Source organism: Merops nubicus, unplaced genomic scaffold (genome assembly GCF_000691845.1).
Source record: "Merops nubicus isolate BGI_N331 unplaced genomic scaffold, ASM69184v1 scaffold16501, whole genome shotgun sequence".
Classification (NCBI taxonomy): domain Eukaryota; kingdom Metazoa; phylum Chordata; class Aves; order Coraciiformes; family Meropidae; genus Merops; species Merops nubicus.
In genome coordinates this window covers 4,211-15,885 of record NW_008589152.1, presented here as the reverse complement: position 1 = coordinate 15,885, position 11,675 = coordinate 4,211, and the positions used below count along the sequence as shown (strand labels likewise).

At 40.3% G+C, this 11,675-nt stretch overlaps 1 protein-coding gene across 1 annotated transcript; it reads right to left on the bottom strand.

Moving 5' to 3' along the window:
• On the bottom strand, window positions 1–11,459 carry LOC103781772 (gamma-aminobutyric acid receptor subunit beta-1-like; the record flags this gene model as incomplete). Its single annotated transcript, XM_008949493.1, has 4 exons — window positions 1–348; window positions 8,302–8,552; window positions 11,064–11,216; window positions 11,322–11,459. Coding segments are annotated over 4 exons (890 nt in total), but the record flags the coding sequence as incomplete, so codon positions are not given.
• Between the last annotated feature and the right edge of the window lie 216 nt (window positions 11,460–11,675).

Here is an 11,675-nt window from a genome sequence, read left to right as displayed (position 1 = left end):
TTAGTGGACATAATACAGCCAGTAAACAACATTGAAAAGAATAAATGTGATGGGAAAGACCATTCTGGACCATTTGTCTATTGAGTTAACATCAGTCAAATCAGGGATTTTGACTTTGATCTGGGACGCCCTTCTTCGTAAGCGTCCGTTTTTATGCAGCCTGTGCCTGTCCAGAGCACTCCTCCTGTAGAGGTCTCTGCTGGAAGTGGCTCTTCTGTACTGCAGGTTGGCACTGTCGTATGTGTACGTGGTGGCTCGAGGGTCACGCAGGCTTGTGAACACATCTGAGCTGCTGATGTCATTTCGTATTTCAAGTGGGCTAAGAAGCATGTTGCCATGGGGATCAACCTGTGTCAAGGAAGGAAGGTGAATTAGACAAGTTCCTCGGCCACCCCAAGGTGTTTCCCAGACAGATGGGTACCTTCTGGCTCTACTGGTGAGGCACTCCTGGAGCTGCAGTGACAGTCATGTGTTGTATAGTGCTGACAAAAATTAATAAATACCTAAAATGCTTTCCTGACTAGTGTGACATTAACTACTAAGATTTAAGCACCTTCCATCCTGACCTGGCTTCTTGGTCTGAGACCTTTTAATTCAGTTAGTTATCCCCTGCAGAATAAGACTCTTCTAATTTTATCCTTAACTTAGATCATGGTCTTTATGAAATACTGATTTTTAATGCCTGGTGACCTGACACTTGAAACTTTCACATGCTCATGGTGGAAATAAATGGGCAGAGACTGCAACATTTTAGCTCAATTATGCAGTTTTAGTGCTGTAAGTTAGTTTCAAAAACAGTTTTATGATTTCGTTATATGAAGAGCACATAGATACATGGGCATTTTATCAGTTATTGTAAAATGCTTGTGATGAAAATTAGTTCTGGAGAATTACTATATTGCAGAGATGGAAACCCCACTCCCCACAGCATAACATTGTTCTCCTGTGCAGGTAGAATAATCCATTTTACTCCATGAAACTTTACATTCAGTTGCATTTTTTTATGTTGCTACCAGAAGCAGTTGTCTCAAATAAGTTTCTCACTTTATTTGTACTGTTGGTTAGTCAGGACACTGTTTTAAGTACCTAAGCAAAGAACTGGAAACTGTAATTGGTATATGTACATGTCTGGTGCAAAATATATGTGTGTGTATACATAAAATATTTTAATATCATTAGCCTTTTGATGTGTAAATGCAGTTAGCCATGAATGGCTGCATTACTACAAAGCATTTAGCTTTTGACTCATCTTTATTCTTCTACATGTTTGTAGTAAAACCTCTTTTAGAAATATATCTTTAGTTTTCCCACTATTGAGTCCTGACTTCCCCATAAAGATTTTGTAGATGTTTCAAATTTCCAGATACTTAAACATCCACTGTAGCTCAAATGAGGGAAATAAACTTCAAAACACAGACCTCTTAAATGAAATTTCAAAGACTTTGCCTTGAGGGTTGAGTATTAAAATTGATTTTTGTAAACTGTGATGTTGGACCTACCCCAAATATATTACAATCTATACCATGGCTGTCTGCAGATGCCTTTATACCAATGGGAAAAAAACCCAACTTATTGACAATATCTAGTCTTGTGCAGCACCAGTGAGATGCAATGCATTGTTCATGTTCTGAGCTTTACATGGTAATCTACAGCAAGTTGGAAGTATGGTCAAGAAAAAACTCCAAGCAGAGCACATGATGAAATCCATCACTGGGTTTTGCTCTACAGGAAAGCTGGAAGCCAGAGAAAACCTTGGTTCCATCTGGCAGTGTGGAAAATGTTTCTTCCGACCACTGGAAAGAGAAAATGTGTAATGACTGCTGGTATATTTACACTGTGCCAGATCACAGAATGTTAGGGGTTGGAAGGGGCCTCTGGAGATCATCAGGTCCAACCCCCTGCCAGAGCAGGACCATCTAGTCTAGGACAGATCACAAAGGAACACATCCCGACGGGTCTTAAAAGTCTCCATGGTGGAAGACTCCACAACCTCCCTGGGGAGCCTGTTCCAGTGTTCTGTGGCCCTTACAGTAAAAAAGTTCTTCCTCATGTTGAGGTGGAACTTCCTGTGCTCCAGCTTTTATCCATTGTCCCTCGTCCAATTGCAGGGTACAAGTGAAAACAGGTTGCCCCTTTCTTCTTGACACTCAGCCTGCATATATTTATACACATTAGTTGTATCTCCCATAAATATCCGCTCCCCAAGACTAAAAAGCCCCAGGCCCTCGTAGCCCTCCACCAGACTCTCTCCAGTAGATCTCTGTCCCTCTTGAAATGGGAAGCCCAGAACTGGACACCATACTCCAGGTGAGGTCTCACCAGGGCAGAGTAGAGGGGGAGCAGGACCTCCCTTTTTCTGCTCGACACACTTTTCTTAATGCACCCCAGGAGACCACTGGCCTTCCTGACCACAAGGGCACACTGCTGTCCCATGGACAACTTCTTATCCACCAGGACTCCAAAGTCCCTCTCAATGGGGCTGTTCTCTAGCAGATCACCTCCTAACCTGTACTGATGCATTTTATTACACCTGCCCAGGTGCAGGACTCTGCACTTATTCTTGTTGAACCTCATTACTTTCCTCTTTGCCCAGCTCTCCAGTCTCTCTAAATCTCGTTGAGTGGCCTCACAGCCTTCAGGTGTATCAGCCAAACGTCCCAGTCAGATGAAACAGTAGCTGAAAACAAATAAGTGAAAGGGCTATTTGTACAAAAGCAACCCAGGAGAGCTGTGAGGAAAAAAACATCTCCCACATGGAGGAGGATGCCACCACAGATAGAAGATGCTCTAGTCGGGTTTAGGAACTGATTCTGTAGATGCAGAAATGAGCATTCAGTAGGAACATCCCAACTCCCACCACTGTTTTGGTGGGAAAACTCAAACATTTTGGGCTAGGGAGGCCAGCTGGTCAGAAACCAGCATGGTGTTTGCAGTCTTTACTTGAGATATGGACTACCCAATATATACTTTTTAGATCAAATCTTCACATTTAAGCAGAGGGAAGATGCAAGCTAGGATTTTCTACTCTCCAGAGGACTGCCAGAACTATGGTACTATTCGTTACTCCTAAGATCTGATATTTTCTGTGGAAAAAGCGATGATGTAAGGATTGTCTCTGTGTGAAAGAGAGTTGGTTTTTTTTTTTTTTTCCAAACACCAGAGGGTTTGAGAGGTCAACCCTTCCTTCCCAGTTTTACAAAATAGCTCTTTGAGCTGTCTTTGATTACATAAGCTAATGTTTAAACTAATTGACTTTAGTGTTATAATGGTAGTAACAGGAGTACAAGCATCATTAAGCAGTTATTATGGCTTCTCTTTTGTGAAGACAACCCATAACTGTCTACAATCTAAAGTGATTCACAGGGATGTTTCTTAAACTAAAATGCCTTGACAACTTATTATAAGCCAAGCAGCATATGAATTCCTGCTTTAAGTGTTATAAATGAACCTGTTACATTTAAAAATGAGTTTATTTAAATCATTTTAGGCAGGATAATTTGTATACATGATGAAGCAATTCAGTCTTTGAATTGCAGCCTTTGCAATTCAGAGTAAAGGGCCTTACACTGATCTTGAACAAATTAGTTCAGAGAAGTATGAAAGCTCTTCTTAGGTACATGGGTCAAATTCTCTGCTTGTGTGACATAATAGTGGTGGACTAATAGTTAATTTTCCATATTGGTAAAAACCCTTTCAGAATTCACCGAATTTCACTCCAAAATATTCTTAAAACTTGTGCAGATGAGGTTTTGTTACTGAAGCATAGGATCCTACAGATTCCCACAGGAATCTGGAGATTGAACAAATTGTTAACAGATCCTCAAAAGATACTTACTAGTATTTTTTTATGTTGGTGTTAGAATGAATGAACAGCAAATATGCACAGAGTAAAAGCTGTGAATTTTCTGTCTTAAAACCTTTTCTGTCTTACTTAATATGAAGTTACCTGGGGCTTGGTGTTGGTCCTGTGCTGGAGGAATCCTTGTGTATCAAGAACAGCCAACAAGTTTTAACTCATTCCACCCCCTGTCTCAGAGATGAGGCTCCTTCCCCACAGCAGGTAGGTTCTGCAGTTGTACAGTCATTGACACATTAGCATCAGATGACGTGAAAAAATGGGGATGAAAGAGATAAGGCTCTGTCTACTCAGTTTTCTGGCCCAGTAACTGGATGCCGGCTTAGGAGTAGAGTATCTCAGTCCCCTCCTTAGGTAGGAAAGATGAGCCGTATCAAGCCCAGAGTAGTTCTCCTTCCTTGGATATTACACGTTTATTCTTTCAAATACCACCACCTTGTTGTTCTTTAACTGGAACGCCCTAAATTTTATTACATAAACTGACATTGCACAGATGAAAACAGGATTTTTTGCTTAACAGGTGTTCTGAGCATAAATGTGTTTGCAAGAACATATACACTTTGCCTTGTTTGTACAATGCATAAATTTTGCCTAAACTTGTAGAAAGCTGAAGAATTGTTACTTTTTTCTTTGAATGTGTCATGAAGAATATGTGAGGAGGATGTCAAAGCATCTAAAGCTGACGTTGTGTTAGTCATCTGGTATAATTATCAAGGTTTAAATATTCTTCAGGTGCATGTATGTGGTGACACCTCTTGTAATGACATTTGTATCTATATTGTGTATCTATACTGAGTTTATAGATTTTTAATTCTTTGTATACGCCAAAACTACCTAAAGCCTAAATCAGCACAGGTACATATATAAATTTTCATCAATGATGGAAAATCCTTGATGTGTGCCTGGGAAACATCGTAAAAAGAAATCATAATATGGTTTGAATGTTTACTTAAAAAATGAGTTTCCTACTTAGGAGCATCAGGTGATACTCTTAAGTCTAAAATAGATGAATTAATAAAAAAGACCCCGAACAACAGTCTTGTTTTGACCAGGTAAAAAGTAGTCAGTTCTAAGGGAAAAGCGTCTTGGCATTCCTTGACAACGGATGGGTCTCAGAGGCATAGTGCTGTCTGGAATGTTTTTTTATCTACCTACTCTTTTTATGTTAACTGTTGGGAGATAAAAGGTAAGAGCTTCTGTTTTTTTCTTAATACAAAAACATCTTTTCTTTCTCTTAAGATGAAAGATGCAGGGCCATGTTACTCATACAAGCTGTCTTGTTGAAACAAATGCAGCAGTGTTATCACAATTTGATCTGCAAAGAAACAGGTTATGCTCAGCAGGGATATACTTATTCAGGTGTGAATTTACTTGAACATTTTGCTAGTTGTGTGGTTGTGTGCTCCCTCCTTTTTCTCCTTCCAGATACTGTATTAGAAAATCATATGTTTTCCTTGGAACCCGTGGCTGGTCTCTGGCTTTCCATCCCAGTTATTTTGTGGTACACAGAAAGTTTGAAAGGAGGGTGTGATGTGCAGAACTGAGGATCAAAAGACTATCTATCACCTGCCTTGTGTTGCTATTTATAGACCCCTTGATGACTTGGCCCCTTTCCTATTCACATTATTATTGCATCCTACCTCTTCCTCCTGCTTAAGAGACATTTTCTGTGTATTTGTTTATTCATATTATAATTGTCTGGGGAAACAGAAGTAGTTGCATGCATCGACTATCTATCTATTTTCTTGCTGGGTGGTTTGTCCTATTTATCCATAATTATGGTGGTTTCCTCAGTGATATCTAGCTTTGACAAAAGGACAAGGATATACAAACAGTCTTTATGTTTTATTCAGAGAAACAGAAAGCTTGTTTACTACAAATTAATATTTTTTTTAAATATTAAAAATTTAAATGGCATAAATTGAGAAACTGGAGAGGCTTTCTTTCCACCTTCTTCATTCTGTGTAGAGTGAGGAACATCCACATATGAGCCACATATTAATTTTCAATCTGATCTTCTCTGTACTGTGTTAATATCGCAGCCAGTTTGCTGAGTGTTGCTCATGTCTGTTGCTTTTCAACTGTTTTAGTTGTGGGAGTTGTGTATCACATGGGAGTGAGAGATATCTTCACCTGGCACAAAGAGAGAAAGCACTGTTACATATCCTCTTTTGGTTATGGGTCCCTGTATGAATAAGTGGTATGGGTCAAGAGTAAAAGGGGAAAAAATATCCTTTAGCTGTATATACTTACAGCTGTACTTCTTTTGTGCTCAAAAAAACTTTCCCTTGCTCTGGTACAGATGTCGTAGTACCAGTGGAAAATCTCAAAATATGATAGAGAGGGGCTGGGAGCTGTCTTCACTAGAGACCACATAATCTCACTGTGTTCCACTGCTCCAGTCATGTGTATTTTTCCTGCTAAAGACAAAAATCCATCTGCTGGACATCAGCATTTCTATGCTGAGTAAAATGAATGCTCACACATCAGTTTATCTTCAGTGGGAGAACAAACTCCATTGAAATCCATTTGCATGTGTGTGTCTATATGTGTGTGCATATGTGTGTATATATATATATAATGTATCTTAAATCACAAACCTGCACGGTACCGGTAGAAAGCAGTCTGTTCACTCAAAGCATTCCCAGACTTAGAATGAAATTGCAGTCTAAAGCATAAACACTTACAAATCCTGGTACAAAGTGTGTATGCCTTCTGTTTTCTGTGAGAAAAATGCTGGTATATGCATGTGATGCTCTGAAAAGCTCAAGTGTGGTTGTAAATACTTTCCATCCCATTCTGAGTATTGGTCTCAGAATAATCTTTGCATCATAACATTTAGACAAAAGTCATGAGTTGGGGCTTTTTGTTAGTTAAACAAACTCTCCAAGTATCTAGGAAAAAGGTCTTACCTGCACTTTTATCCTTTACACTTTCTCATCCTTTATTCAGTTCAGTGCACTGGGGCCCAGGTAGCCAAGGCTGACCTCTGAAGAAGCGTTACTTCCTCTTCATCATGAACCATTGCTGTGCTTCTTCTCACCTTGGATGGGTTATCTTTGGAGCAGTTGAGGTGGCTGGTCAGAGTTTGTGGGTTTTGTTGTTTTTTTTTTTTCCTCTCCTTAACTTCCATAGAAATGGATAGACAGTGTCTGTGTACAACAATCTGAAACTGGGTGGCTTATCTCTGCTTTGTGGAGGACAATACTTTGTGGGACCTTGGAGACTGCTGCAAACCTGAACTGAACTTGTGCACTCACTGGAATAAAGGATCTCCTATGTATTGGGACAGGAGGCAAATGCAGGTAAGGACTTTTAATGGGCTCAAGAGTTTACCAAAACTGAGGCCATGACAACTCTGTTAGCGATGTTCAACCGTAGTTGTGTGGCTGCTGGGACAGCAGACCTACAACTCTAGAACTAAAAAAACATCAGAGTTTCTGAAATGTGCTTCATGACATGTATGTAAAATTACAACCATTCATCAAGCTAAAGCCTTACCTGTTAGAGTTTTATGTGTCGAGCTCATTCTTCAAGCTGAACAGAGGGCTCAAATATAGTTTTGTCCAAATGTTACTGTTTGAGGCCACAACAGTACAGAAGTTTATAGGATAGTCTGAGTAAGATCTCATTAATATTTGGATATAATATATTGTAAGAAAAGCAGAGGACAGAAGAAAATTTTTGGCTTATTAGGATATATATTTCCCTGTGTGTCAGATTGAACCAAATATACCTGAGAGAAGTGTTCATTTCTGAAAAACTGGGAGAAAGTGAAACTGGTTTATACAAGTTTGCAAATGCTTGGTGATGTACTGCTAAATGAAACTTTTCCCTGATAAAAAAATGTCTGTAATATTACTTCCTGTAGTATTTCTGGCTTGGTTTTTAAGAGGAGGTAGCTGTGGTCTGCTTGAGTTTAGCCTGAGGGAAAAATCCGGACATCTATGGAAGCAGTTTAACTGAGCAGCACCCTCCTTGCATTCCTAGAAGCTCAGTGGTGTTGGTTTCATTCAGGACTCACTGAAGCAACAGTGTTTGTCTTTACTTTCTATGTTTGGTGAAGTTTCTGTGTGTAAAGAGGAACTATATAACAAACATTTCTTCTATACCACCTTCTGTAGCAGAGAAATATGCAATTTGAATGGTAAATATTTAACTTCATTGTACCCCTTGTATTTCTTCTGTGCTGCAAAGAAATGCTTGTTCTGAATATTCATTTGCATTTTCTGTGGTTTCTTACTCTGTTTTCAGTTGAAGATGGAACAAACCATATGTTGCTGTAGTCTCCTTAAAATACTACTTTCCTCTAGTCAATCTTAAATGCTTTTGCATAGGTGTTCAAACTGCATCTGTCTCTATCATCATATATGTCAACATGATCATAGCAGAAAGTTTAAAAAGTTAAAAACATTTAAAAAGTTTAAAGAGCTTGAATGTTTTACCTGGAGTCTGCTTGTTTCCAGTCTGCTCTTCTCACTTGTAGCATGTCCTGACCTGCCTGCTGCCTTTTTTTGACGTTGGGGCCCTTTCCCAAAGAATATGTAGTTTACAAAGGCGTATTCCAGCAAGGCCAGGAACACAAACACAAAGCATCCCATCAAGTAAATATCTATTGCCTTGACATAAGGTATCTTTGGCAAGGTCTCTCTGAGGTGGGTGCTGATGGTGGTCATGGTCAGCACAGTTGTGATTCCTGGGAAAGGAAAAGAAAGACTTTGACTAATGAGAAAGGGAAGGAGGTCTGAGTGTGAAAGGTGTAGTGGCAGCATTGCCCAGCTAGCACACACTTCTCATACAGATGGCTCAATTATGTGATCAGAGTCTTAACAGCCAAGACAATATATTTTGCAGGACCGGAAAGAAGATATCCTTGTGGGCCTGCTGCTAGCACCTTCCTTGGCTTTCTGTGCAACAGAGGGTAAATGGAATAGCCTTCAAAAGCCTGGGCTGTCTTGGTACATCTTGCCTTAATTTTTACGTTAACTCTGCTAGGGAACATGGTGTTAGCTGATCTGGATAGCAAAGAGTTGATCACTGTTCTTTCTTTGTGGTGAAAGGACTCTCACTTTATTTACAGCAGTAGCCCTGCTTGACCCCATAGGGCAGCTTGTGTTGCTCTGGAGAACTGGACTAACAATCTAGCTTTTGCTTGAAAACAGAGGATTGAAAGGAGAAAGGGAAGCTTTATGATAAAATGGTGGTCTTTGATGAAAAGAAAGTACTTGTACCAAACCAGCTTTTACTGTTAAAGGAGTGCTTCTGAGTAAAACATTTCCATCTCATTGTATTATCCATCACTGCATTATAATTATTTTTTTGTGTTAGCTGGGTTGAATTATCTTTAAGTCTCCTTTAATCACAGATCATTAATACGTTTAGATAATAAGTATAGGCACAGGTGTAATGAGTTGAATTTACACAGAGGAGGGACAAAGTGGCTTTCTGGCATTAGCATTTGAAAAGCTTTTCTGCCTTAAAGTGCAGGTAATGGTAGATGATCTTGGTTCTTCTGGAAAGTTGTAGGAAGGAACATGGGAAAGAAACAACTATGTAGGTATGTCATGTTAAGGGTAAGAGGTTGATGTTTGCCTTCTAGAGCCCCAAGGACTTGCTAGGAAGCAGTTTTACAAAGTCGTTTGTCTGTTTCAGAGCTCTGCTAAGAACTTGCATCAGGGACATCAGAGTTGACCACTTGATCTGTATCCCTCAGTGAGTTGTGAGATATATGTAAAGCTTACAGTTGTCATGAATGTGAGCAACTTGTTACTTGACTGCTCCAGTGCTGGGGTAACGGAGCTGGTGGTTTGGACTTAGAAGATAGAGAAGCCAAGCAGTTGGGACTGATGGCTAGAGAATTCAGTGCTGAGACAGTTCTTTGAAAAGAGACACGCGTCTCTCTCTGGAGGTGGCTACTGTTGAATGTGAGGAACAGGTTAGATGTCACACACTGCCAGGGCAAGTGGACAACCATTGAGAAAGGTGTTAAGAATTTGAGGTGACTAGCTCTGCAGGAACTGACTTTTGCTGACCTGGATGACCTGATCATTAGATCGAGGTGAACTCAGTGTTATTGTGCCCATGTGGTGTAAGTGTACCCATGCTGAGCATGCCACCATCGTGTGCCAACACAAACATTTTTTTTAACTGGACAGCTATTGAGGCACCAGCGGCGGGTGACTTGGGCACTTGACTGTGATAACATGTAGATAATCTCTCTTCATCCCCACGGGCCAATGTCAGATGGTGTTTCAACAGTAGAGACAAATTCATGGAACTGTTCAGTAAGGTGTATGAGATATTGTCTTGGATGGAGGATAGGTTTTCCTCCCCCACTGTACTGACGAGTATCTCAGCTGTCAGGAGAATGCATTCTCCTGCAAGGCCTGCTCAAGAGAGATGGTACACACCATGAGGCACCCCATGGTTTTTCCTCTCTAACCATGGGGAAGACATCAGAAAATGGGACAGAAAACCTCCTTTGGTCTTACAGGCATGTGTGCATGAGTTGCAAGGTAAAACAATCATAAAAGAGGTTTCCTGCTTGGGCTCCTCCTGACCCTGCTCCTCTTCCTGTTTATTTGGATCACTGTATATTTTCTGGGCTGAGTATAATTTGATTTACTTTATAGTCATATTTGGAGTTAGTCTGGCTGTTTCATTAAGTTTGTTTTCATTTCAGCCTGTGACTCTCCTTTTCCAATGATCCCCCTTCTTGGCTGGGGAGGGTTCATTGGGTGACAGAGCAGCTGCTATAGTGTAGCCCTGGTTACAGGCTGAATGTAGACCCCGGTTAATATCTCTACTGGTGTCGGTGGGATTTTTTGTGTTCATTCCAGCCACACCCGTAACCTCAGAAGATGCTCTTTAACATCAATGAAATGTTCATGTAGCACAGTGTAGATACCCTTAGATACCTGAATTAGATCTTTATGCTTTGGTTTGGAAGCAAGATACTTTTGGCCTGATCTGAAGACCATTACAGCAACTGGAACTCAGTCAGGATCCCAACCTAACTGCAGAGAAAGAACTTTAGATGTAGGCAAGGTGACACCTGCTTGCCTTCCTGACAGTGAAGCTCCTGTGCTGCATGTGTAAGATCACAACTCATGCTGCTGCAATCAGCTGTATGAACCCATAATCCATGGTGCTAAGGTATTCAAAGGCAACAAGTACCTATGTAGTACCTATGTAGAAAAGAAGTTACCTAGAGCAACTCGGGCTGCAGAGGCATCATAATTGATCCAAAAAGATACCCACGACAGAATTGTGATCAACGTAGAAGGCATATAAGTTTGCAAAATGAAGTATCCAATATTTCTTTTAAGCCGGAAGCTAAGTGATAATCGAGGATACGCTCCTGAAAGAAAGAAGTCATACAATGACTAATGCCTAACAGAAGTTAGACATTGGTATTTCTGGGTTGGGGAAGCGGGGGCCACTCTCTTAACTAGGCAGTGCTTACCTGTTGTAAATTCCACTCGCTTTGATATCATTTTGTAATCAACAATAGAAAACTGTGGGAGCTCAATGTTCTTTACTCCTGTTACTGCCGACTCTCCTCCATTCCAGTAAAATTCAATGTCATCAGTAGTGTATCCATCTGAAAAAGAGGCATAATTTGATTATTGATTTTTCTTTTTGTTTTATTGCTTGGCTTATGCAGTTGTGATTAAAGTGGAAGGAGCTGCTAATTCAGGCTTCTGTTGTGTGAGATTTGTTATACAGAAGCTGTGTAGCCTACTCAGTACCCAGGGGAAGATTCAAGGTGTGAGAAGGGAGAAGACAGAAAGCAAGGACAGAATTTAAGATTAAAGAT